Source organism: Lethenteron reissneri, chromosome 60 (genome assembly GCF_015708825.2).
Source record: "Lethenteron reissneri isolate LAM-NWPU_2019-01 chromosome 60, ASM1570882v1, whole genome shotgun sequence".
Lineage (NCBI taxonomy): Eukaryota > Metazoa > Chordata > Hyperoartia > Petromyzontiformes > Petromyzontidae > Lethenteron > Lethenteron reissneri.
The window spans coordinates 1102510-1129206 of record NC_083838.1 but is presented as its reverse complement, the minus strand read 5'-3'; the positions used below and the strand labels follow the sequence as shown (position 1 = coordinate 1129206).

At 52.5% G+C, this 26697-nt stretch overlaps 3 protein-coding genes across 8 annotated transcripts; 1 reads left to right on the top strand and 2 right to left on the bottom strand.

The window, feature by feature from the left end:
• Window positions 1-721: 721 nt before the first annotated feature.
• On the top strand, window positions 722-10018 carry LOC133358057 (acrosin-like). Of its 3 annotated transcripts, none has more exons than XR_009757022.1 (3): window positions 722-1059; window positions 4753-4829; window positions 9805-10018. XR_009757022.1 is itself a non-coding variant. In XM_061576332.1 (3 exons), the coding sequence occupies exons 1-3, from the start codon at window positions 934-936 to the stop codon at window positions 9899-9901; spliced, it is 237 nt and encodes a 78-aa protein (XP_061432316.1). In that variant the 5' UTR covers window positions 722-933; the 3' UTR covers window positions 9902-10018. The 3 variants fall into 3 exon arrangements, 1 of the variants encoding a protein (XP_061432316.1); XM_061576332.1 differs by having other exon boundaries at window positions 722-996; XR_009757021.1 differs by lacking the exon at window positions 722-1059 and adding an exon at window positions 1134-1341.
• Window positions 10019-10495: 477 nt separating this feature from the next.
• Window positions 10496-18035, bottom strand: LOC133358055 (Fanconi anemia core complex-associated protein 24-like). 4 transcript variants are annotated; one of them, XR_009757020.1, is made up of 7 exons: window positions 17903-18035; window positions 14102-14334; window positions 13096-13235; window positions 12577-12729; window positions 11508-11786; window positions 10688-10744; window positions 10496-10654 (listed from the first exon to the last, which is right to left on the bottom strand). XR_009757020.1 is itself a non-coding variant. In XM_061576329.1 (6 exons), exons 2-5 carry the CDS (start codon window positions 14217-14219, stop codon window positions 11529-11531), a joined length of 669 nt encoding a protein of 222 aa, XP_061432313.1. In that variant the 5' UTR covers window positions 14220-14334; window positions 17903-18035; the 3' UTR covers window positions 10496-10744; window positions 11508-11528. The 4 variants fall into 4 exon arrangements, 3 of the variants coding, with proteins under 3 accessions (XP_061432313.1, XP_061432315.1, XP_061432314.1); XM_061576329.1 differs by having other exon boundaries at window positions 10496-10744; XM_061576331.1 differs by having other exon boundaries at window positions 10496-10744; window positions 11508-11663.
• Window positions 18036-20159: 2124 nt separating this feature from the next.
• Window positions 20160-26456, bottom strand: PRMT5 (protein arginine methyltransferase 5). The gene is made up of 7 exons (XM_061575956.1): window positions 26299-26456; window positions 25672-25847; window positions 24633-24742; window positions 24370-24463; window positions 24122-24238; window positions 23063-23127; window positions 20160-22330 (listed from the first exon to the last, which is right to left on the bottom strand). The coding sequence occupies exons 1-7, from the start codon at window positions 26412-26414 to the stop codon at window positions 22178-22180; spliced, it is 831 nt and encodes a 276-aa protein (XP_061431940.1). The 5' UTR covers window positions 26415-26456; the 3' UTR covers window positions 20160-22177.
• Between the last annotated feature and the right edge of the window lie 241 nt (window positions 26457-26697).

Sequence of the window (26697 nt, the reverse complement as noted above, 5' to 3'; positions counted from 1 at the left end):
GGTTTAAAAGCAATTTCTCACCAATAGTATGCAAATGTTGCACCGTGTGAGCCTCATTGAGTACCTGTACAGGTGATTGTTCAGAGTTTTTATTCTGCTGCTGCCGACACAGCTGCTCGTCGTTCTTAGCAGCAGCGAATGCCACGGGGTTCAATGTCCTCGTCGTCCTCATAACTCGAGGGCTTTATTCCCTCTGGATCATCATCATCCTATCTGGGGTCGTCCATAAATGACGCCACGCGATTTTGGACGATTTTTGAACCCCCCCCCCCCCCTTCGTCACACGGCGTCACAAAGCTCTGCCCCCCCCCCAAAAAAAACATGCTTCAAATCACGTTAAACTATTGTGATTGTAGTGCATATCTAATGTGGCGCTGCACTCTGATATTGTAGGAGAAAACATTAATTAAAAAGTATATTTAATTAAGTATAACGTGTTGTCTATATTTATTTAAAGTTGCGCATTTTGATGTGACCTCACATTTCTCCCCCCCCCCTCTCGTCACACATGTCTGACCCTCCCCCCCCCTAGGTGCGTGACGTCATTTATATTTGTGAAGTTGATGTTCGTGGTTGGTTGGTGATTGGTTGGTGGTTGGTTAGTGGTGATTGGTGGGTGGTGATTGGTTGGGGTGGATAGTAATTGTTGGGTCGTGATTGGTGGGTGGTGATTGGTTGGTGGATAATAATTGGTTGGTGGTGATTGGTGGGTGGTGATTGGTGGGTGGGGATTGATTGGTGGATGGTAATTGGTTGGTGGTGATTGGTGGGTGGTGGTGTCGCTTCATCGGCCTCCTGCTCGTTTCGTCGCTGCTGCTGCTGCATCAGATCGTCAGCCAACTCCACCCCACACCCCGTGGCGACTGCTCCGCACTGTCGAGGCCCTCCCTGCCTCACTCCTCCCTGCCTCACTCCTCCCTGCCTCACTCCTCCATGCCTCACTCCTCCATGCCTCACTCCTCCCTGCCTCACTCCTCCCTGCTTCACTCCTCCAAGGTACGAGCAGTTCGTGGTCCACATCGAGTGGGCGAAGCGGCGAGTCGATGCGCGCGTGTGTAGGTATGTGGAAGTATGTGTGTGTAGGCTTTTGTTCGGCCGGATCGAGGGGGCTAAACGGGCGCGGCACGGGCTAGAGAAGAGATGGAGTGATGTGGTACAGGAGGACGTGGAGCTGAGTGGACTAGCCGATGACTGGTGCCAGCGGTGTCAAGATCGGCCTCTGTGGAGGAGGCTCGTGAAGGACGCTACTGGGCAGTTGGAGGCAGTCGCCCTCCAACAACAACGGAGGGCGGAGGAGCGACGCTCACAACAACGAGCGGAGCGCGGGGTGGCTAAAGCATAGTAAGTTGGCACAGTAGGGGGCACAGGTGGTGCATCAGCCAGTCATCTTGGTCATCTCGGTCAGTCGACCCGTGGCACTTGGGTCTGCCCCGTGACCTGCAAGCGGGCGTTCGACACTTCACGTGGCCTCAAAGTGCGCTTGGCCTGGCACAAGCGTCGTGGTGACGTCACCGCCACTTAGTGGCGAATGGCGGTTGTTGTGTGTAGGTATGTTTGTGTGTATGTACTAAGTGATATTTTTTATTGCTTATGCCTAAAAAGTATAGAAAATGGCTATTATTCCCCACAAACGTTGCCTTTACTGGTAGGAACCACCTGGTTCCACCAGCCCACAGGGGATTATTGTGTCCGTCCGTCCATCGTGCATCCAAAAATGGGAGGGCTGGGTGGAGAGGGGAGGGCTGGGTGGGAAGGGGCTGGGCTGGGAGGGGCTGGGCGGGGAGGGGCTGGCCATTGACCGAGCAACCCAACGTTTCTATCAGCTCCCTCCGCAGGAATGTGTTAGAGTCATCCTGTTGGGTGACTTTAATGCCCGAGTGGGTCATGATGCTGGCACCTGGGCTGGAGTGATTGGAAGGCATGGGCCAGATCAGCTCAATAACAACGGTAGGAGGCTGCTAGACTTGTGTATAGCCCATGGGCTTGGAATTACCAATGGGCTGTTCTGGCATCGGTATCCACACAACATCATGGATGCACGCCGGGCTCATGCCCTTGACACCAGGACCTACATTGATGCTGATCTACCCACTGCCCATCAGCTTGTCATCTGTAAGATGCGCCTACCATTATTCCACTCCGGTGGTGAGTGTCCATCTAGGACCACATTTAAACCCACAGTGGCCTGGTCTCAACTAGCTGACGATAGTTTCAAACATGTTGGGAGAAAACAGGTGAGGTTCAAGACTGGCTCGTGCAGCTGCAACGGCTGCATTGTGGAAGCGGTCCAGACCTCCGCAGAGACCCTGGCTGAAGGACGAGGTGTTCTTGCTGGTTTAGAGAAAACAACAGGTCCACTCCCATCATCTACATAATCCAACATCGGAGAATGAGGAGGCTTAACGCAGCCTTCGCTCGGAGAGCCGTGCGGCGCTGCAAGGATGAGTGGTGGGGGCGGTTTGCTGAGATGGAATCTGCCTCAGCAAATCACTTAATTCCATCAAAAAAGTAACTTGTAGCACCTCACCTATCACCATCCTTAAGGGAAAGAATGGTAATCCGATTTCTGACCCCCAGGAACAGGTCTGCAGGTTTGCAGAGCATTTTTGTGAGGTCTTGGGGGAGGGGAATTCCCTCAGCCCAGAAAACATCATGGGACAAGGTGGGGACGACCGCTCGGGCTGCCATGCCTCAAATATTGGCAGAAGTAGCCACCCCTTCTGAATGGTTGACTGAGGTGCCATCTGTGGAGGGGCAATCCGAAGTCTGAGACGAGCAAAAGCGCCAGCTCGAGACGATCTCTCAAGCTAAATACTGAGGGAAGGTGGCATCTGTGTGCAGACTGCCCTACATGACATCACAACTGTCTGGACCACAGAACGGTTTCTGCAGGATTGGAAGCGGGGACCGCACAGATTGTAACAACGTAGGGGCATGTCTCTTCTCGGTGTGCTCGGAAAGGTCCTGGCATGCTGATGAGAGGCTTACAGAGCCCCAATGTGGTTTCAGACCAGCGCGGTCCTGCACGGATGCCATATTCTCTGTCCGTCTGCTACAGCAGGGGTGTAGGGAATTCCAACAAGGCCTACATCTCTGCTTTATTTACCTGGTCAAGGCCTATGATACCATCAAGAGGCTAGGGCTATGGACAGTTCTTCGTGCTTTTAGAGTCCAAGACTCTGCTCACAATCATTAAAAGCCTCCATAATGGTGGGCAGGCCCAGGTAAAGCTACGTGGCCAGGAGTCGGAGCCATTCTGTTTACTTTGGAGGGTGCGACAGGGATGTCGTCTGGCTGCCACATTATTTTACATCTTTGAAACACGTAGTTTGAGAAGATTTATTTGGCTGTACCGGAGGAATTTCCATCTGGTACAGATACAGCAGGAGGCTGATCAATGCCCGGGTGCGGTCGAGGGATGACTCCCTATTGGTCAACCACGTTATGCATGCTGATGATCTGGTGATTGCTGCTCACGCAGATGAGTTGGAGGCGCTGCTGCTGGAGCTTGCCACTAAGAGGTGTGGGGCCTTACCATCAGCCCCACCAAAACTAAGCACCTGCCTGGGTATTTTGTACCATCGGACACTCCACCCCCACAACTCCAAATTGGTGATGGGCAGTTGTGGAGAGAGTGGAGAGTTCCCATACCTGGGCAATGTGCTTATGACCAGCTCCGGTTTGACAGGTCTCGCTCCGAATCAGTCAGGCGGCCAATGGCTTTTCAGGTAGGGGGGGCAACCCCTCCAGCAATGAAAAATGATATTGTTAATAAGGACTTGTCCCTTGCTTTTTAAATTATGTGTGTGCGGCAATGGCACAGCCATAGATCGAGGGTCGAATTCGAACCGTGTGTGATCGGCATCGCGCTCGCTGAAGGTGAATGCCTTAAGGGAAGTCGTGTACTGTATACGCAACTGCGCACAATTCTGAGTCACTTATAACTGCTTTGCAGTTACTTATTGCCAATTATGGACTCGGACTATTGTCATATCATCTCATAAGAGTCTCTGGCATGTAATAATATGCTACAGTGGCAGTGGGGGTCGCAAAATGCCGATTTATTACTAATAAACCACAATGATCCGATCGAAATGAGGGATTTTGATCGAATCATTGGGGGGGGGGGGGTACTTTCCACCCCACCCCCCCACTGGCTCCGCCAGTACAGGCGGCATCATATTGTAATCGGCTGCACAATGCTTTATGGAAGCTACTTAGTCTGTTGCTCCGCACAAAGCTTCGGGTCTTCTCAGCCAGTCATGCCCTCCCTTCTCTATGCTTGTGAAACGTGGACCCTTCTAATGAAACATGTGCTGGTTAGAAATATTCAGGCTGGCATGCCTATAATCCATCCTTGCTGGATTGTGAGCTCACAAATCCTTTAAAGATCTGGACACATTCCCATCAGTGAGCTCCTCCGGCAGGCAAGGCTGCGTTGGCTGGGTCATGTAGCATGCATGCCCAGCCACCGCATGCCCAAGCAGCTTCTGTTTAGCTGCATCGAGGGTGCAGTGTGTTAAAAACATTGGTGATGAGACCAAGGTATGGTACTGACCACCAGCCCCCCTTTGTGTGCCATGCTGGTCATCATTGGGTGGTTGCTAACAGCACTTGGCCCATGCCTATTAGTGGGATCTTTGTCTCTGTAGTTGTACATGAGTAGGTTAACGGCACTCTTCACAGCAGGCGTGGAGGCAGACTCAGGATGCGACCCTAATTTGTGTTTCTCCCCCTCCCCCACTCCCGTAGACTCCGGGACTGCGAGGTCCTCCTCCACAGTCGCTTCGGTCGAAGTGGCCGTGGGACTACAACCAGACTCCCCCAAGGTACCAACAACAGCAACGACAGAACACCCCCCCACCCCTCCGTGTAGCTGTAACAGACTAAGGGTGCTGTTAGCGAGCACAAATCAAAATTGGAATATTTATTTATACCGCAGGAGCAATCCTATGAGCTATAAAGCTCTTTTTCACAGATGTCCAGTAGGAGGCACAGGCTAAGAACATTACAAACAATAAACACGATAGTAGTACAAAGTCTCAAGAAAGGTCAACAAATCACCCAAACACACACACAACACCACTAAGCCATCCCCATCCTACCAGGCAAAGCCCACTGAGGTATTCACTTATTTTCAGAAGTCACCTGGCCGCCACAAATGACAGCTCAACAAAGTGGCACCATCATTCGGGCATTTATAGCAGCAGAATAATCTAAATAATATCAATACCCGTTCCCGATTGATGACTTTGCATTGCACATAAGTATGCCGATAATGCGGCTTATGATTGAGAAATTACATGTGTTAATTATATGTATGTAATATTGATGCATTAACTTAAGATCATATACATAGTACAAATAATTCCTGTGTACCTTAATGAATGATTAATGGTAATAGCAATTATTTCATAGCGACAATTATTGTATTACAATTGAGAGTCGATTACATTTAATGTGCGTAACTGTTTGGCATGTGGCCGGATCTGCCAGTACCAAATGCATGTCATCTACCTATTTTATCTTTCTCTTGGAAACGTATTCTCTACTCATTAAGTAGTAAGGTGATTGCAACTGAGTATGGTCTCAGTTATGATAAATAATGTTTTAATTATATATAGCATCATTCATGCTAACTGCATCCCATAAAGGTGAACATTCCTTATATGAGGACCAAACCCGAAACACAGCTACTACCAAGCAAATTAAAACCCTCCTACGCAAAATGTATAATGAGTTAACAAATAAATGTCAAATCTTGACTTAAAGCTTTCGTGACTGTAGGAATTCATATTCTTTTGGTCTTTTGGTAAAGTCACGTAGATAGGTTCAAATTAATGAAAATAAAATATACAAACTACAACGTTTCGAACGCAACACAAGCGATCGTCATGAGGAGGAAGACGATTTCGTTGTAGTTTATTTTTATTAATTTCAACCTCTCTACGTGACTTTACCGAAAGACTCAAAGAATATGAAATGTCACCAAAACAAAAGGCACATGAAAGTAGATAAATGGTAAATGATGGAATAATCAAACAATTTGATGCCTTTATTACAGCGACTTGGGCGGGCAATAACAAACCCAGGTAACCATGGCAACTGCCTCTCCGCTCTGTTGCCAACGGCGACGAGGTGCGTGCCATCCTGGCCCCGGCCGAAACGGTCACCTACATGGGGCCCTGCCCCTCCTTTTGTGGTGAGAGTTGGTAGTGGTGAGTGGGGTGAGTAGGTAGTGGTGAGTGGGGTGAGTAGGTAGTGGTGAGTGGGGTGAGTAGGTAGTGGTGAGTGGGGTGAGTAGGTAGTGGTGAGTGGGGTGAGTAGGTAGTGGTGAGTGAGAGTAGGTAGTGGTGAGTGGGGTGAGTAGGTAGTGGTGAGTGGGGTGAGTAGGTAGTGGTGAGTGGGGTGAGTAGGTAGTGGTGAGTGGGGTGAGTAGGTAGTGGTGAGTGGGGTGAGTAGGTAGTGGTGAGTGGGGTGAGTAGGTAGCGGTGAGTGTTGAGAGTAGGTAGCGGTGAGTGGGGTGAGTAGGTAGCGGTGAGTGGGGTGAGTAGGTAGTGGTGGTGAGTGGGGTGAGTAGGTAGTGGTGAGTGGGGTGAGTAGGTAGTGGTGAGTGGGGTGAGTAGGTAGTGGTGAGTGGGGTGAGTAGGAAGTGGTGAGTGGGGTGAGTAGGTAGTGGTGAGTGGGGTGAGTAGGTAGTGGTGAGTAGGTAGTGGTGAGTGGGGTGAGTAGGTAGTGGTGAGTAGGTAGTGGTGAGTGGGGTGAGTAGGTAGTGGTGAGTGGGGTGAGTAGGCAGTGGTGAGTGGGGTGAGTAGGCAGTGGTGAGTGGGGATTATCAAGGGATGAGTGGTGAGAGTAGGTAGTGGTGAGTGTTGAGAGTAGGTAGTGGTGAGTGGGGTGAGTAGGTAGTGGTGAGTAGGTAGTGGTGAGTGGGGTGAGTAGGTAGTGGTGAGTGGGGATTATCAAGGGATGAGTGGTGAGAGTAGGTAGTGGTGAGTGGGGTGAGTAGGTAGTGGTGGGTGGGGATTATCCAGGAATGAGTGTTGAGAGTAGGTAGTGGTGAGTGGGGTGAGTAGGTAGTGGTGAGTGGGGATTATCAAGGGATGAGTGGTGAGAGTAGGTAGTGGTGAGTGGGGTGAGTAGGTAGTGGTGAGTAGGTAGTGGTGAGTGGGGTGAGTAGGTAGTGGTGAGTGGGGTGAGTATGTAGTGGTGAGTGGGGATTATCAAGGAATGAGTTGTGAGAGTAGGTAGTGGTGAGTGGGGTGAGTAGGTAGTGGTGAGTGAGAGTAGGTAGTGGTGAGTGAGAGTAGGTAGTGGTGAGTTGGGTGAGTAGGTAGTGGGGTGAGTAGGTAGTGGTGAGTGAGAGTAGGTAGTGGTGAGTGGGGTGAGTAGGTAGTGGTGAGTGGGGTGAGTAGGTAGTGGTGAGTGGGGTGAGTAGGTAGTGGTGGGTGGGGATTATCCAGGAATGAGTGTTGAGAGTAGGTAGTGGTGAGTTTTGAGAGTAGGTAGTGGTGAGTGGGGATTATCAAGGGATGAGTGGTGAGTGGGGTGAGTAGGTACTGGTGAGTGGGGTGAGTAGGTAGTGGTGAGTGGGGTGAGTAGGTAGTGGTGAGTGGGGTGAGTAGGTAGTGGTGAGTGGGGTGAGTAGGTAGTGGTGAGAGTAGGTAGTGGGGATTATCAAGGAATGAGTGAGAGTAGGTAGCGGTGAGTGGGGTGAGTAGGTAGTGGTGAGTGAGAGTAGGTAGTGGTGAGTGGGGTGAGTATGTAGTGGTGAGTGGGGATTATCAAGGAATGAGTGTTGAGAGTAGGTAGCGGTGAGTAGGTAGTGGTGAGTTGGGTGAGTAGGTAGTGGTGAGTGAGTAGGTAGTGGTGAGTAGGTAGTGGTGAGTGGGGTGAGTAGGTAGTGGTGAGTGGGGTGAGTAGGTAGTGGTGAGTGGGAGTAGGTAGTGGTGAGTGGGGTGAGTAGGTAGTGGTGAGTGGGGTGAGTAGGTAGTGGTGGGTGGGGATTATCCAGGAATGAGTGTTGAGAGTAGGTAGTGGTGAGTGGGGTGAGTAGGTAGTGGTGAGTGAGAGTAGGTAGTGGTGAGTGAGAGTAGGTAGTGGTGAGTTGGGTGAGTAGGTAGTGGGGTGAGTAGGTAGTGGTGAGTGAGAGTAGGTAGTGGTGAGTGGGGTGAGTAGGTAGTGGTGAGTGGGGTGAGTAGGTAGTGGTGAGTGGGGTGAGTAGGTAGTGGTGGGTGGGGATTATCCAGGAATGAGTGTTGAGAGTAGGTAGTGGTGAGTTTTGAGAGTAGGTAGTGGTGAGTGGGGATTATCAAGGGATGAGTGGTGAGTGGGGTGAGTAGGTACTGGTGAGTGGGGTGAGTAGGTAGTGGTGAGTGGGGTGAGTAGGTAGTGGTGAGTGGGGTGAGTAGGTAGTGGTGAGTGGGGTGAGTAGGTAGTGGTGAGAGTAGGTAGTGGGGATTATCAAGGAATGAGTGAGAGTAGGTAGCGGTGAGTGGGGTGAGTAGGTAGTGGTGAGTGAGAGTAGGTAGTGGTGAGTGGGGTGAGTATGTAGTGGTGAGTGGGGATTATCAAGGAATGAGTGTTGAGAGTAGGTAGCGGTGAGTAGGTAGTGGTGAGTTGGGTGAGTAGGTAGTGGTGAGTTGGGTGAGTGAGTAGGTAGTGGTGAGTGAGAGTAGGTAGTGGTGAGTGAGAGTAGGTAGTGGTGAGTGAGAGTAGGTAGTGGTGAGTTGGGTGAGTAGGTAGTGGTGAGTGGGGTGAGTAGGTAGTGGTGAGTGGGGTGAGTAGGTAGTGGTGAGTGGGTGAGTAGGTAGTGGTGAGTGGGGTGAGTAGGTAGTGGTGAGTGGGGTGAGTAGGTAGTGGTGAGTTGGGTGAGTAGGTAGTGGTGGGTGGGGATTATCCAGGAATGAGTGTTGAGAGTAGGTAGTGGTGAGTAGGTAGTGGTGAGTTTTGAGAGTAGGTAGTGGTGAGTGGGGATTATCAAGGGATGAGTGGTGAGTGGGGTGAGTAGGTAGTGGTGAGTGGGGGGAGTAGGTAGTGGTGAGTGGGGTGAGTAGGTAGTGGTGAGTTTTGAGAGTAGGTAGTGGTGAGTGGGGATTATCAATGGATGAGTGGTGAGTGGGGTGAGTAGGTAGTGGTGAGTGGGGTGAGTAGGTAGTGGTGAGTGGGGTGAGTAGGTAGTGGTGAGTGAGAGTAGGTAGTGGTGAGTAGGTAGTGGTGAGTTGGGTGAGTAGGTAGTGGTGAGTGGGGATTATCAAGGGATGAGTGTTGAGAGTAGGTAGTGGTGAGTGTTGAGAGTAGGTAGTGGTGAGTGAGAGTAGGTAGTGGTGAGTGTTGAGAGTAGGTAGTGGTGAGTGGGGATTATCAAGTGATGAGTGGTGAGAGTAGGTAGTGGTGAGTGGGGTGATTAGGTAGTGGTAAGTGGGGTGAGTAGGTAGTGGTGAGTGGGGATTATAAAGGGATGAGTGGGCACAGTTCATAGTGGTGAGGCAGCTTCATGACAATGACCAAAATACCTCTTCGCAACATCATAGATCTACTGATATGATAAATACTGATAACGCGCCTGTCTTGAAACGTGTCCTGTCCAAGTCCACTTTTCTTAAGGTCACGGCGATGTCCCTGGGTAGCACCATGTTTCCAGGTGCGTCATGCTCCTCTGTGCGATCTCTCCATGCATGGCCATAGCGACCGTAGGAAGTTGACGACGATGGCGACTTGACGAGAGTACTTGCATTGGATGACGATTCAGCGAAGTGCCCAGGCACACGCAGTGCTGATGCCACCCCCCTCACTGTGCCCCAGGTCTCGCTTGCCTAAGGCCCTGCGCGCTCAAGGATCCGAGTCCCCGTCACCCGAAGCACCACCTCCTCCACGACACCGGCCTCCTCCTGACGGCTGAGCAGCCCCCGCTTGAATCTGAGCAGCTGCTGCTGCTGGTGCCTGGGCGGCCCCCACCTCGCTCCTCCCCGCTGGCGCACCCGGCCGCATTCTGGGAGGCCGCGGCTCTCGGCGACGACGGTAGCCGCCTCGACGACCCGAGCGCGGAAGAGAGCCAGAGCTGCTGTTTGGCATTAAGGGCTGCCCCTTGGCTCGTCCCACGCGAAGCGTGCCCAGGCTGCGCGGGGCAGGAGTGGTGAAGGAAGAGGCGGGTGCAGAGGGCTTGCTCCGCCACAGAGGTCGCAAACGGGGTTTGATTCCTTACCCGGCCGCACCAGGGTCGCAAATGGGTACCCGGACCCGTACCCACTCGGGTAAGGGTACCCGTTTCCCTACCCGTACCCTACCCGAAATGAGTGACAAACGGTTACTCACCAGTGACTCACGGCCTACCCGTACCCGGCCGGCAGAGGTCGCAACCGGGTACCCGATACCCGGCTACCTGTACCCGGCCAAGTACGGGTAGCCATTTGCAACCTTGGCGCGGCCAGGTACGGATGCGGGTAAGGAATCAAAACCCGTTTGCGACCTCTACCGGCTGGAAACGGGTAGCCGGGTATCTGGTAGGGTACGGGTATCGGGTACCCGGTTGCGACCTCTGCTCTGCCGGCGTGGCCAAGGGAGCTTCCAAGTGGGAGGCCACTTGACTGTGGACTTTTCCAACTTCTGTGGCTTCTGCTGGGGTACCTTCACTGCACAAGAATAGGCGCTGCCACGAGGGGAAGATTTTCATCTGAGAATCTTCAGGTGAACATGTGAAGGGTTGAGGGGTCTCTTGTGTCTTCTCACCCCCCCAGTGTCCAGACTGAGGGACACACGGAGAGAAGAGAGCCAGCGTCAAACCACCTCATGTTTGTAAATACTCTCAAACCTGAAAAATAAAATTATCGTTTTGTGAATTGTGTTCTCTGTGGCTCCATGCTGTTAGAATTCTACTGTCATATTACTTAAGTATATAACACAACTATAATAGTCCATTTCATCTATGTGCTGTAATTATTCTATACACTTTAATATTATTTTGAATGTGTATGTATTTTTCTGTAACTGTAGTGGAGACACCTAGACCCATTACGTGAATCAAAAATAATTGATGATTCGATTTAATGCACGAGAGGTAAATAAAAAAACTTTATACACGGTCCTTTCATTTTTGGGCACTTAGTTACATTTGAAGCTGTAAATTGACAACCCCATCAACAAAAAGAGTGTCGGACCAAAATGTAATTACATGTATCGAACGCACCTTCACTCAAGGCATTTGACATAGCTTACAAAACAATATGCAATGATTTAGTTAGCAGTGACGTGCTACAAGGATTGAGTGATAGTGTGCCCCTCCCCTAACCTTTCATGAGAAAGGTTAGGGGAGGGACAGGAAGGGGAGGTTTGGTCACTGCTCGAAGTGGCAAATAACCAGCGGGAATTAGCAGTTACGTGCTACAAGGATTGAGTGACAGTGATAGAGTGGTTTTTAGCGATCATGAAAGGTTAGGGGAGGGACAGGAAGCGATGGAGGGGCGAGGGGAGTTTTGATCACTGCTCGACGTGGCAAATACTTGTAGTACCGTGAGAGGCCCTCCCTGCCATCAGGGCCCCGTGCGCTGCGTGAAGAACGCCCGGACGCTGGCGGCAGCCCCTCGGCCGACCGCGACGGCGAGCTGCTCATCGGAGGCGGTGGACAGCGCGTGCAGGCTTGGGAAGCGCTCCAGTAGCGCCAGAGCCTTCACGCGCCCGATGCCCGGGATGTGCGTGACGCAGTCGAGAACGGCGGCGTCGCCAGAGCCCGGCGCGCCCCGCGAGGGGGAGAAGGGGTTAGTCCCGGGACTCTTGCCTTCCTCGGCCACCTGAGGACCAAACGGCGAGCATACCCATGGCCGTAGGGAGAACGTCAGCTTTTCTTTAACACAGCCGCACTTGATATTTATTCGATAGCCCCGGACGTGAGGAGAGAGGTAGGGCTCCTTGCCATCAAGGCCCCGTGCGCCAGGGTTAAGAATGTCCTTGCCTATGAATGTTCGTGTTGCAAAAATGAGGTGCCTACACAACTCCAGTTCTCACCACAGTGACACACAATCAACTTGACCTTGAGTTATGTTGCTGCAACCGCCGTCCCACCCCCCTACCCATGACCTCAGTCTCAGGATATTCAGCCGGGCTAGCGTAAATATGAATGTCATTAAACCCGCCACCACCCAACACAGGCAATTAGCAAGGTTTGTCACGTTAGCAAGGTGTATCACGTAAACAAAACATGCCAATTCGTTACTAGTACAGCACACCGGTGTGTTGGAGGGTTAAACCCACAAGATTTACAATTTGAGTACGACGTTTCGCCAGTAATTACTACCAGTATCATCAGACGGCAGCCAGATGTGTGGAGAAATCCTCCTGCTTCGTTCTTAAATAGAGGGATAAATGTGATGTCGTCACTTGTGAGCTAATCAGGTACGAAGGCCAGAGGTATGGTTCAATCTAACCCAAAAAAACTCTGGATAATATTGGTCTCGAAAGCCAACTATGAGTTAAAAGTGAGATTCAACTCGACCTTAAGATAAGTTACCCCACCGCCCCCACGGTGACTAGAGTCTCTGGACGCGCGGCCGGCCCAGCGCGATGCGCACGGCTCCTGCTCACCAGGTGGGCGACGACGAGCGCTGCTTCGGCCTGGCCGCTCACCGGGACGATGGCCATGCCCAGGTCGAGCACCACGAAGGCCTGCACGTCGGCAAAGTACTGCTCGCTCAGCGGCGTCAGCTCCACCAGCACCAGGGAGTTAGCGGCGCTCTTCTGTCTCACGTGAAAGACAAAGATCCCCCCCCACCCGTGTAGCCTTAAGCGGACTGCTGGGGCAAGCTGCTGTTAGTAGCGAGCAGCAGCACCCATGAAGGCTGGCACTGTGGCACACGAGGGGTGGATGGACAGCACAACGCCCGGCTGTCATGCCTCCCTCGCGACGATGTTGACACATTGCACCAGGTACTTTGCGCTGGTGTCGTGTTTTTGTACTGTTGTAACGTTCAGACCCCGTGCCCCTACTGGACATCTGTGACAAAAGAGCTTTATAGCTCATCGCATTCCCCCTGCAGTCTAAATAAATATGATTCTCAAGGCAGGAAGGTTTATGCTGTCGGCCGAATGCCGGCACGATCTCACCTTTCGGAAGCGCACGAGCCTGCGCTTGTAGTCGGAGCCGGTGACCTGGTCGCTCTCTGTGATGAACAGGAGGCAGGTGCGGTCCGAGAGCTGGAAGTCCGTGAGGCCCATCGCCTCCTCGAACACAAGTCGCACCTTTCCTGCACGCAGACACAAAGCACAACCCAGGTGTTTGTACGCAAACGCCAAACGGTCAGGATGTGAACGTTAAGATGCCGTCAAGCCTGGAGCACAGGGCCCTCGGGTATAACGAGGTGATGGTCTCGGCCCAGTTCACCAACAGTGGCTGCGCAAATAAAGCGACATGAAATTTGGTTCTGCACAGAGGGTGATATACAGCCAAGAGTGAACAACATCAGTTTGAATGTCATCCGACGATCATCACTCTCGGTGGCGGAGTGGGTGGGAAAGTGTTGCCCTCCATACTTTGTAGAAACTGGCTACTTGAAGAAGTGATCTCAGAGGTAGCTCTTTGACATCCGCTTCCACGGGCTGTCCTCTCACACAAAGGTTTGAACTGCTCTTTAAGTTTAAAATAGATTATTCGTCTAATGATGCGACATAAACAGCACAATCGGGATATAATTGGGGAAAACAGTTTAAAAATAATGTACTATTTATTTTAATTTATGGGTCGGCATTTTAACCCATTCCAAGACGTCTGCAAGTTGCAGGGTGGGTATCCCGTTCACCGCTTAATCTCGGAAGGTGCAAGCGGTTAACGTTAATTTTATTTAGAAACACGCAGCGCCCTTTTTAAAGACACTGCTCATTGCAGAAAACCGTAGCGACACGACCGTGCTGTGATAGCTGGATCCAAACTGTGCCACACATCCTCCCGCATGGTCTTGTGGATGCCTCGTACCAATAAAGTTTAAATTTTTTCTTCCGATTCCATTCCGATGACGTACGCATATATCATCGGAATGGAATCAAAAGATGATATACGTGTACACATACGTCATCGGAAATGGTTCATATCGCAACGCTCATCATGACCACGCACCGGATAGCGCCTGTGCCACCTGCGTTCCCCTCCACTTCTCGCTGATGAGCACGTGCCCGGGGGGCACGCTCGTGCCAGGCCGGGCAGGGGTGGCCCCCCTCACGCAGGACTCATTCATGCCGACACCGACGCTGCCCGCCTCTCGCTCGGGGTCCGATCAGCGTCCCCGCTCACTCGCCGGGAAACACTGTGCGCAGCTACCCCACTGGGTACCAGTGCTCCGGGCACCAACACTGAAACGCAGAGAAATGGTGAAGAGTGGACGTGTATGCTGAACTTATTTCGCGGCGTACGATAGCCAAGCGTGCTAATAGGGGGTATGATCGTGCTAATCGGAGGTGAGGCATGGCTTAGTGTGGGCGGTGGTGGGGCTATTGGCAGGGTTCAGGTCAGTTTGAAGGTTGGTACTCGGGGCTGAGTTTGCTTCCCATTGTAACTCAGCGGCATTGGCAGAGCTGATGATGAAAAACACAAATTACAATGAAAGTCACATTTTTTTTTTAAAGCCTCACTGAGTCTACCGGCTACATGTCAGGAGAGTCCTGCCAGGTGTTTGCAGTGGACGATGTAGGGTAGGGCTGAACGATTTGGGGAAAATATCTAATTGCGATTTTTCTGACAGATATTGCAATTTGATTTGCGATAAATTTTTAAGTCAAGCTTCAGTTCAATATTCACTGTGTAATAGATTTAAAACATGTGATGGAGCATTCCCACATGATACCATCACAATATGAACTGCTCTTTCTATTCTAAGGATGAGAACTTAAAAGATATTAATTGCTTCCAACATGTATTTATTAAAATGTTTTAATTGAAATAGAACAAACATAGAACAATTAAGTTAAATAAAGTTATAATAATATTCCAATAAGAAAGTAATAAGACTTTTTAAATTGCCAAAAATCGCGGCCTTTGCAATTTGCTAATCGCATTGTTTCAAATAGCGATTTCGATTTGAAATCGATTAATTGTTCAGCCCTAGTGTAGGAGCGGTAATAATTGGTATGTGTAGTGTACTCCCCTTTGAGCAATTTGTGGTGCAATTTTTTCAAATTAAAAACAATTCTTTGGATTGTGATTCTTGCACACAATGACGTCATAGGGCCTCCTCCCAATATTTCCTGTGAAGATCAAATCTGGAGAGAACAATCTATCGTCATACCAGAATCATAATGCAGGCCAGACAACCGTACATTTCAAAGCCACACTCAGAGACCTGTACAAAAAGCACTCGGCCTTTGTGCATAGCGCAAAAAACATCAGCAGTTTGTAAAGAAGGTCGCAGACAAAGCCCCTGCCACAAACGAACCACAACACAGTACCTCGCTGATCTCATCAAAGAGCATAAACCACCATCACGTGAACTCCGTTCATCCTCGTGCGCTTTCAGATGCGCTTCTGCGGCCACCTGGAACGCTCTTCCGATATTAGGAAGCCACCGGAGCTATGCACCTTTAAATCTGGATTGAAAACTCAATTCTTTAGAAGAGTTTTTTTGTGTTTAGTTAGTTGCCCCGCACTACCAATTAGCACGGTTGGCTTAGGTATGATGCTAAATTTAAACAAAACCGTGCTGATGCATCCTAATGACAACAGAACCTGCCCACTATCACTGTCAGTCACTTTTGCTCAATTGATATTGACCGTGACCTAAGAAAACACGAGGGGCAACGGTGCAGTTCTTTGGGAACTGCTGATGATGGTTCCTGCAAAATAATGCAGAGTTAGGCCGCCTACCCACCCCCCATCGTGTCGCATTTTCTGCGGTAACCACAATGGCTTACAACAGAAACAAATGTATACACAGAATATAAATATTCTTGGTTCTTTTAGTAAAGTCACGTAGAAGGGTAATAATAAAAATATAAAACAATACAATTTACGACGTTTCGAGTGCAACACAAGCAATCATCATCAGGTGTGAAATCCAAAGCATTTTCTTGTTTTATATTTGTATTATTTCCCTTCTACGTGACTTTACCGAAAGAACCAATAATATGAATCCCTGCAGTCACGAAAGCTTTAAATCAAAAGTATATAAATAGATAAATGGACACGTCATGACCAATATAAGAGTGTTATTAAGCTATTCTCACGATACAGTATTAAGCAGCAGTTAAAGGAACGCAGTCGCCTTCCCATTCACCAGTACCTCAAGAACGTCTCTCGCCATCGCTGGAAACCACGCAAAGCCATGGAGGGCCCACACGCCAAGCCATGGAGAGGACCTCCACTCCAAGCCATGGAGAGGGCCCACACGCCAAGTCATGGAGAGGGCCCACACGCCAAGCCATGGAGAGGACCCACACACCAAGCCATGGAGGGGGCCCACACACCAAGCCATGGAGGACCCACACACCAAGCCATGGAGGACCCACACACCAAGCCATGGAGAGGGCCCACACGCAAAGACATGGAGGGCCCACACGCCAAGCCATGGAGAGGGCCCACACGCCAAGCCATGGAGAGGGCCCACACGCCAAGCCATGGAGAACCCACACACCAAGCCATGGAGAGGACCTCCACTCCAAGCCATGGAGAGGGCCCACACGCCAAGCCATGGAGAGGGCCCACACGCCAAGCCATGGAGGGGGCCCACACGCCAAGCCATGGAGGGGGCCCATGCGCTTCACAACTTCAACCGTGGGAGTTCAACCCCCGGTGCAGTTTGGAGAGCTGAATGGAGTTCACAAGAACTCGCAAACACCGCCCTGGTGTGATAAACCCAACGCAGAAAATCCCTGGTTTTTTTATCTTCCACTAAGCTCACGATGCACCCCTGAACCGCATCCGCCATCGCAGCAGTAGAGTCGGATACCCTGGGGCTCAGATTTAAAGTTCTAACCCCTCCAGTAGCAGCGGTGCGACTGTGGTCATCCAGAGCAGAGGCCGTGCAACGTCCAGCGACGCAATGCCCCGAGCCACAAATACGAAGCAGACATCAGAGCGACGATGATGATGCTGATGATACACTCCGCTGCTCCTGACGCAAATGTCTGGCTTGACCACCTCAATGTGTCGAGATGTTGACTACCTCGCCTGGTGTACAGGAGGTCGCGAGTTAGATCCCGACCCTGACGCCTGCTGCTGCTGTATATTTGTAGTTTTCGTGTCTCTCTCTCATCATCATCATCACGGTGGCTAGGAGATGTTAACTACCTCGCCTGGTGTGCAGGAGGTCGTGGGTTAGATCCCGACCCTGTTACCTGCTGCTGTATATTTGTAGTTTTCGTGTCTCTCTCTCATCATCATCACGGTGGCTAGGAGATGTTAACTACCTCGCCTGGTCTACAGGAGGTCGTGGGTTAGATCCCGACCCTGATGCCTGCTGCTGTATATTTGTAGTTCGCGTGTTTCTCTCTCTCCGTGGTCGCGTGGATTTATCTACACGTCCCTCCGGGTTTCCCCTCCACATTTAAAGTCAACATCACCACGAGTTTGGAGTATTTGGTCGCTGCTATAAATGTTTATATGACGACGATAAGCCCATCTTGTTATGTTATAGTTTGTGAACGCCAGGTCGCTGCTGAACAAGAGCTACTCAGGCAAGGCGGGCCTTAACCTCCGTCTCACGGAGGCCTTACCTGGTCAAATAAAAATATACTTTAGTTTGTAAATAGAATGCCACATTGTGGTTGTTGCTCTGCACGAACGAAGAAGCATCATCGGCCATTATCGATTCACTGCTGGATGAGGACCTCCCTCAGCAGCGAGCCGGCGCCACCGCTCCCAACCCTGCCAGAGCGAAACAAATCTGAGCCGGCGGCTCCTACAGCAGCAGCAGAGATCGTCGCCTACCACGGCAGCCGTCGTCAGCACCACGGCAGCCGTCGTCAGCACCACGGCAGCCGTCGTCAGCACCAGGGCAGCCGTCGTCAGCACCGCCGTCCGAGGCGGCGTTGAGTCGCTCCGCGCCTTGTGGAGGCCGCCACTCTGACCCCTCCTCACCTCCCTCCAACTTTGGCGCCAATTTTTTTGCACACGGATGAGGGGGGGAGGGGGGGGGGTAATCCCGTGGATCGATTCGCGTGAATCGCGAACGCGCTGCGTTGACACTGGGGAATCGAACGGTCTGTGAAAGCGCTTTGGAATCGATCTAAACAATGGAAAATTTAGAATCGATTCTTATGAATAAATTACCGCACGCACAACCGGCGCCTGCTACCCACGTGACCAGCTCTCCGGCCAATGGGAAGCCGTCTCCATGCCCTTGCCCGTGTACCCGAAACGTCGCCTATAATGTGTCGTTTCCTGTTAAAGCCGCACTCTTATTAACGACAGTGTCGAGTTTGAAAGCGACCATGAAGTCAAGACCGTGGTGGAGGTTCTCACGAATGGACGAGCAGGCAAGGCGCCTCACAATGCCGCCTGCCGCTCGCCACCAGATGGCGGTGGCGTCACCACGGCGCCTGTGCCAGGCTAGGTGCACGCTGCAGGCAGACATGGGTTGGCCGATGAGATGACCGGCAGATGCACCACCAGCTGTTGTGCCCCCTACTGCGCCAACTTGCTGCATTTTATCCGTCCGGCGCTCCGCTCGTTGTTGTGAGCGTCGCTCCTCCGCCCTCCGTTGTTGCAGGAGGGCGACTGCCTCCAACTGCCCAGCAGTAGCAGCGTCCTTCACGAGCCTCCTCCTCCACAGAGGCCGACCCAAGACTCCACACACGAACTCCGAGTCCCGGTTCGCCCGCCCTGATATCTCCCCAGGTGTGGCTAGGCCACGTGGCTAAACTCCGCCTCCAGCTACGCCCTCTTGTGGAACCTTCGAGCAGTTTCCCGGAGCATCTCGGTCAACCACACCTATTACCTTTGCCCCAGATACCTCTTTCTCCGACTGCATGTTATCTTAACCGTACCCGTGCTTCCCTTGCCCAGCCAGCAGGTGTCGTCATGTCATTACGCACATTCTGATTCTGTACATTATAAACGTGTGTTTAGAGTGTTTGACTGCTGTTATACATTTGCACGTGATAAGCCACCTCGATCCTGACGCTTGCTGCTGTATATTTGCAGTCTGCGCATCTCTCATCATCACGCTGGCTGGGAGATGTTAACTACCTCGCCTGGTATACAGGAGGTCGTGGGTTAAATCCTGACCCAGAGCCTGCCGTATATTTGGAGTTTGCGGTGTCTCACTCTCCCCGTGGTCACATGGAGTTTTCTCCGGGTTCCCTCCGCGTTTTCCCCTCCACATTTAGAATCAATATCACGCATTTAGAGCATTTGGCTGCTACTATAAATTTCCACGTGATGATGATAAGCCACCAATTTGTTGAGCTTTAATTATTTGTGATGACCAGGCCGCTTCTGTACATAGCTCAGTGGGGCCTAAAACGTGGTACAATAAGTTTATCGTTTATATTGGTCATAGTTGGATGCAAGATTATAGAATACTGCCCTTAACAATCTTCCGTGAGTACTCTTTGTTGTTGTTGTGTGGAGACACGATGGCAGTCGTGTTTTCAGCTGCTCTGATTTTACATTTCTCTGAATGTTGTGTCGGCAGTCCCCATCTCTCGTTTACACAACCCTGAACCTGCGGTGGCGATTTCACATTCAGGCATATCCATAGGACGTCGCCACAAAGCCGGTACTTATTTTATCGACCAGAGAAGGCCCATGGGCTGAGCCATCTGGCCCATTTACTAATTAGCATTATACATTTTACTACACGTGGCCTATTGTATACTTTTAAATCTACAGTCCGATTAGTAAGGTTTGTCACAAACAGAACATGCCAATTCGTCACTAGTACAGCACACCAGTGTGTTGGAGAGCCAAGCCACAACATTTACAATCTGAGTATGATGTTTCGCCAGTAATTACAACTAGCTTCATCAGATTTGTTTACGTAACAAACCTTACTAATTTGGCTGTCGGGTGGTTGCGGGTTTAACGACAATACATTAACGCGATCTAAACCAAAAAAACCTGTATTATGGATATTGGTCGCGAAAGCCTACGTATTTAACGAGTGCTCTCGTTTAACAGTAAATGATCACCGCAACAAGTGGATGCGTTTACAAACCTCGCAATGTTTTCACCGCAGTTCGGATTAAAGAAGTAACTTTTGTTTTTATTTTTCCCCAACGCAAGCTTCCAATTCGATACAAAACATCACAGGGGGTGGGTGGGCAGTCACCATCAGCGAGCCATGGCGTTCGTGTGGGGTGAGGCGGACGGGGGTGAGGGACCATGCATAGGACACAGTCTTGGAACGTGAACAATGCAAACAACACGTTTGTTCAAAACGACGGCGCCGTTCCCCCCGATGTCGGTGTGAACGAGCTTAGCGCGCCGCTTCGTGAGCTGGCAAACGAGGTGGAGACCACCGGAGCCACGGGGACGTGGGAGAGGAGTGGTCCGAAATGCTTGGCAAGCACCGCGCAAGGCGACGTTCGCGGCGACGCGGGTCGGCGTCGGTGGCGGAGTGGAATCAGAACCGGACCTGCACTGGCTGCCGCTTCGCCGAGCTGCGTTGACTGGCGTGGTGAAGTACGGTAAAATGAGTGACGTGAGGAGCGCGGGGGTGGGGAGGGGGAGCCCTCGTTGACAAATCGTGATGATTCAGGCTTGCGATTGACAGTAAGAATCATTATTTTGAAACGTTTCTGTTCTCCAAATTCCGAGTCCACTGCCATCGCGGCGCGATGCCACGATATAAACGATCCACCGTCGTTGACAGAATCGGCAAATTCGTCACGCGCCTACCGCATCAACGCCGTCGTCCAAGAAGCACGCGAACTTGAAGTAGCGAGCGCACACGGACACGCACACAGACACGCACACACGCACACAGACACGCACACGCTAAGCCGTGGCTGGGCTCAAATAAATCTTAAACTGGGCTTGGACCGTATTCGGAGGCGGCCAAAGTTTTCAAAACTTTTCTACTTTACCAGGTAAGGCCCCACTGATCTATGTGGCTATTTTTTTCAGAAGCAACCTGGCCACCACAAATGACAGCTCTACGAAGTGGTTTATCATCATCACGTGGAAATTTATAGCAGCCAAAGGAGCCAGGCCTGAGCCAGGCCGTGACTATGAATACGGACCTTAGTCTGAGCAACTAAAGTGGTGAAATATGTAGTTAGACACTCTTAGTTAACGGATGTTGGAGTGATTCATGAAATTCCTCCTCCCACATTAATTGGCAGCCAATCGGTGATTGCAGCAAATCTTTTCGTACACATGACCAATTATAAATGTTGTGTCTTCCTCAGCGCACCATCTCGAATAACATTACCACCTCATCTCTTTATTATCATTATTATCTTGGAATGCGTCTTCACTCGGACTCGCCATATCTCGCCTCGTTAGGGCGGGACACGCTTAGGTCATTGGTCGGAGGTGGTCGTCATCGTCACGCGTGAGAGGTGGCTCTCGGCCACACGCGATCATCGCTGACTAAAAAAAGGAGCGAAAAAATAAACGCTTCACGCTTTAGCGTCGAATACTTCCGTCGCTAATTAATTTACCAACAGTGGGGGGTGGTGGGGGGGGGGTGGCGGTGACGCGGTGAAGCGGTGACGCGACCCAGCGGCGGCGGGGTAGCGGTGTTCCGCTGCTCGTCGTCGCACGGAGGTTCGCGGTTCGAGCGGCCACCCCGGTTAATACTGCGGTGCGCATCAGTCCCGAGAAATACCGCCACGCGCCTGTGCGCTTCACGGCGGACGTCATAAAGATGCCGTGACGCCATTCGCAAGAGCAGGCAACTGTGGCGCCGGCGTCGCGGTCCGACTTTGCTACAACTGAAACTCCCCAACCCCCCCAACCCCCCACCGCAAATGACTCAACGTGAACAACGCGTGGCAAACGCCGGTCGCTCCCCCCCCCCCACCTTGCTACTTCGAAAACTTGGCAGAAACCCTCCTGAAAAAAGAAAGACCAAGAGTCGCACGCGAGACTCGGCGAGGCTTTCCTGGGTAAACGAGCGCAACGACGACGACGGAGGCGGAAATGGGACGCCGCGTGCGCAAAGGCCTCTCCCTTCTCTCTCCCCTCTCTCCCCCCTCTCTCCCCCCTCTCTCTCTCCTCTCTCTCTCCTCTCTCTCCTCTCTCTCTCCGCGTGGTTCACAGGCCGATGGTGGAGGAGCGTCCCGCGGGGTTGTGCAAGACGGACGTCATCGGGGACGTGATGGCCCACTCGTACCACACCTTCTGCTGGTTGCAGCAGCGCCAGAAGCGGAGGCACACCGTGTCGCCGCTCCGCACGGGCATGGGGTGCTGGGGGGGGGTTGGGGAGGGGGGGGCGAGACGGCGCGTTGACGGAATACAACGGGCGGGTCAAGGGTCACGGTGTACAGCGAGCACGTTGGGTGCGGTCGCTGTTGTTCTCAAGGCCTTAAATTACTGCGGTTAAGCGAGCGTCTATGAAGGCCGGCACGGCACACGAGGGGGTGGGTGGCCAGCACCACACCCGGCCGCCTTTGTCTCCCCAGTGGCGATGTTTACTACACACCGCACCAGGTACTCATTTGAGGCCGAGTCGATTTAGGGGAGGCCCAGGACCGGTTCAAATAATCGTCACTGATGTTGGCCGCGAGTGGCAATCGAACTCGGGTCGCCAGGTTCGTAGCGCAGTGCGCGAACCGCTACACCACCGCTCCCCACACACAGACACACACACACAGCTACACACACACAGCAGCACCACACACAGCAGCACTACACAGACACAGCACCACACACACACAGCTACACACACAGCAGCACCACACACACACACACAGCACCACACACACACAGCTACACACACAGCAGCACCACACACACACACACAGCACCACACACACACAGCTGCCGTGGCAAGAGCCGACCAGGAGCCTCCTGAGACTCGGTGGGGGAGGCTCTCGCTGGGCGAAGCAGCATGGCGTGGGGCTCGTAGGGCCTTGCTGGGCGGTAAACATTTGAGAGGCTCGCGTTGTAACTTGCCGCGGGGGTTCATACTTGGCTTACCTTGATGGGGAAGAGAATGGGAAACCAGGAGAACATGCCGGGAGAGTGGGTCTCGGGATGAATGCCTGCAAAACAAAACGCCGCCCCCACCGTCTGTTACACCCGTCACCTCCTGTTTTGGACATAAGCGCACCCTGATATGAGCGCACAGTCGGTTCATCGAGCGTCACGTCTGTCGCACGCCCCGCGTTCAATCGAGTTGCCAAAAGTCGCCAGGCAGCGGGGGCGAGAAGGGGCTCCATCGGTCAGAACTTGATAGACACCAAAGTACCACTATCGAGTTTTGTATCGAAACAAACCTCCCCCCCCCCCTCAACCCGGGTGGTGCGGCCGCTGGCTGGATTCGAACAGCGGAACCTCTGCAACAGTCGGCCAACAGCGCCACCACAGCTGGGCAGCGACACCCACCAACGACGCACACACGATGTCTCATGGCCAGGGCGATAAGCTAAAGCTAAACATGTTTTTTTGTTATTTTCCCGGGCGTGAGGCCCACCGAGCTATGTAGCTCTTTTTCAGTAAAGCGACCCGGCTATTACAAGCGATAGCTCGATGAAGTGGCGGCTGATCATCGTGTGGAAAGTGATGGCAGCAGAATACCCTGAACGCGTGTTGTTGATTCTAAATGTGGAAGGAAAAACCGTAGCACTCAAAGAAAATCCACGCAACCACGGGGAGAGAGACACTCAAACTCCAAATATACAGCATCAGGCGTCAGGGTCGGGATCGAACCCACGACCTCCTGTACACCAGGCGAGGTAGTTAACATCTCCCAGCCACCGTGATAATGATGAGAGAGACGCAGACTGCAAATATACAGCAGCAAGCGTCAGGGTCGCGATCGAGGTGGCTTATGACGTGGAAATGTATAGCAGCAGTCAAACACTCTAAACGCACGTTTATAATGTACAGAATCAGAAAGTGTGTAATACAGCAAGGGTCAGGTTTCGGGATCGACGAGGGAGTTAACATCTCGACACTGTGGTGCGTGTCCCGGGATGGGTGGAACGGCTCGCGCAGCGCTACCGCACGTGTGTGCGATGTCGCCAGCCCACGTACTTAGCGTCACGTCCTTGTACAGCACCGTCTCAAAGTATCCCGCGAAGCCGTGCAGCACCGTGTCTGTGCTGATGGGGAACTCCAGGGCTTTGTAGCGGCTGTTGTCCTTCCCGGGCTCTGTTCACAACACAAAGTCACAGGACCCCCGTGAAGCCTCAACAGACCTTTTGGGCGAATGTTCGTTGGTACCGGGGGAACCCGACGAGCCGTGAAGCTCTTTTTCCAACAGGCGACGTCCGGCAGCTCACCTGAGTTGGGATGCACGAACGTGAAGCAGGGCTGTGGCTTGGCCAGCTCGTGGTAGTTGTGAAGGCGCACCACGTAGGGCATCTCAAAGTGGGCCTGGGCAAACACGGCGCACACACACACAAGCGTCACGGCACACACTAGTGTCACCACACACACAAGTGTCACCGCACACACACATAAGCGTGTTTGAATGAGTGAATGAGTGGATAATTGAGTGAATGAGCGAGTGAATGAGTGAATGCGAGTGGGATAGCGGCCTCACCTCTGGATCTTTGTCCTTTTCGCGGCAGGCGCGCACCTCGTTGTAGAGCTTGGACGAGGAGATGGGAGAGATGTAGGAGGTGTACTCACGCGGGATGCTGATGCCGTCCTCTGAGGGGACACAGCAGCGGCGTGTTATACTTTTGTTATATTTTTATTGTTATATTTCTATTGTTATATTTTTATTGTTATATCCCCATTGTGCCATCGCTCATTTTGTCAGCAAGAAACGTAAACCGTCATCACGCAGACTCCGGTGCTCATCCTCGCAGCAGCAGCAGCAGCAGCTTTTGGCTCAGCCATCGCCTCATCGCGCGGCGCTTTCCTCTGCGCTTCTGCGGCCGTCTGGAACGCGCTCTTCAGGCAAGGTCATGCGGTCATGGGCCGGGTGGCGGCGCGTGAAGTGACACCCGTGTGTGTGTGTACGTGCGTGTATGTGCGTGTGTACGTGCGTGTGTGTATGTGCGTGTATGTGCGTGTGTACGTGCGTGTGTGTACGTGCTTGCGTGTATGTGCGTGTGTACGTGCGTGTTGGAGGTAGTCGCCCTCCAACAACAATGGAGGGCGGAGGAGCAACGCTCACAACAACGAGCGGAGCGCCGGGTGTCTAAAGCACAGCAAGTTGGCACAGTAGGGGGCACAGGTGGTGCATCAGCCAGTCATCTCGGTCATCTCGGTCAGTCGACCCGTGGCACCTGCTGGGTCTGCCCCGTGACCTCCTGCCAGCGGGCGTTCGACACTTCACGTGGCCTCAAGGTGCACAAGCGTCGTGGTGATGTCACCGCTACTTAGTGGTGAATGGCGGTTGTTGTTGTGTGTGTACGTGCGTGCGTGTACGTGCGTGTGTACGTACGTGCGTGTATGTGTGTGTGTGTACGTGTGTGTGTACGTACGTGTGTACGTGCGTGTGTGTACGTGTGTACGTGCTAGTGTGTGTGTATACGTGCGTGCGTGTACGTGCAAGTGTGTGTGTGTACGTGCGTGCGTGTACGTGCGTGCGTGTACGTGCTCGTGTGTACGTGTACGCCAGGACTCTCTACCCGAGAGAAAGCGCTGCGCCCCATCCAGGCACTCGGGGGAGAGTTCGTTGTCGCCGAAGGAGCCCAGCAGCTCGCTCACAATGATGTCGGCCTTCTCGGGCGCCAGCCACTCGCGCATGTCGCACGACACCACGGTCACGCGGTCTCCCCACTCCTCCGCCTTCCAGTTCTCCAGCCTGGGTGACGTGACGTATGCACGGTGAACTTCTTTTACGTAGCCAACCGCGCTAATCGGAGGTGCGGGGGCAAGGGCAACAAACTAAACACGGATAAACGAATGCAAACTTTGGTTGGCCGAGGCTGCTCAGTGGCTGAGGGGTACCTCCAGACTCCCCACGGTGGGAGTGGGGGGCGGGGAGGGGGGTTTATAAAATGCATAGATTTTTGGGGTCTCAATGGGGGGGTGGGGATTATACGGCACCCCCCCCTCGACTGACACCACTGCTCAGTAGACACCCTGAGTAATGAATCGGAATCGAGGCATCGTCTCTCTGTGCAGGAGACCCCACCCCACGACCCCCCCACGACCCCCCCCACGACCCCTCCCTCCCCACGACCCCTCCCCCCCCACGACCCCTCCCCCCCACGATCCCCCCCCCCACCCTCTCGCCCCCCCCTCCCACTTACGTGACGACAGCGTTGGGGTTCTTCTCCACGGCGTAGACGCGGATCTTCCTGCCCGCGGCCTTCGCCGCGCGCAGCGAGGAATTGACCAGGGGACCTCGTCCCGCGCCCAGCACCATCAGCACCCTGGGCACACGCAAAGACGAAGGTCAACCCAGGTAGCCTTCAACGGACGGTCCGCGGCTAAGTGCCGCCTACGAAGGCCGCCACGGCGCGCGAAGGGGAGGGGGTGGGGGGAGGCAAACGCCACAAGCCCAGCAGCCTCCGTCTCCCCGGTGCTGACGTTCGTTTACTAAAGATGCTCACTTAATGTCCGAGTCAACGTAGGGAGGGAAGAGGCCCAGGACCGGTCCAGATATTCGCTAGCCACGTTGGCCGTGAACAGGAATGGAACTCGGGTCG

Bases quoted from the DNA above. Each gene is read 5' to 3' on its own strand.
- LOC133358055 (XM_061576329.1), bottom strand. From the start codon at position 14,219: ATGAATGAGTCCTGCGTGAGGGGGGCCACCCCTGCCCGGCCTGGCACG. The intron at 13,236-14,101 runs GTGCGTGGTCAT...GTCTGCGTGCAG, and splicing joins GGTGGCACAGGCGCTATCCG to GAAAGGTGCGACTTGTGTTC. The intron at 11,787-12,576 runs GTGAGCAGGAGC...TTTGGTCCTCAG, and splicing joins CGCTCGTCGTCGCCCACCTG to GTGGCCGAGGAAGGCAAGAG.
- PRMT5 (XM_061575956.1), bottom strand. From the start codon at position 26,414: ATGGTGCTGGGCGCGGGACGAGGTCCCCTGGTCAATTCCTCGCTGCGC. The intron at 24,464-24,632 runs GTGAGGCCGCTA...GTGTTTGCCCAG, and splicing joins AAAAGGACAAAGATCCAGAG to GCCCACTTTGAGATGCCCTA. The intron at 23,128-24,121 runs GTACGTGGGCTG...TTTGTTTTGCAG, and splicing joins GTACAAGGACGTGACGCTAA to GCATTCATCCCGAGACCCAC.
- LOC133358057 (XM_061576332.1), top strand. From the start codon at position 934: ATGCCTCACTCCTCCATGCCTCACTCCTCCCTGCCTCACTCCTCCCTG. The intron at 997-4,752 runs GTACGAGCAGTT...CCACTCCCGTAG, and splicing joins CCCTGCTTCACTCCTCCAAG to ACTCCGGGACTGCGAGGTCC. The intron at 4,830-9,804 runs GTACCAACAACA...ACTGTGCCCCAG, and splicing joins TACAACCAGACTCCCCCAAG to GTCTCGCTTGCCTAAGGCCC.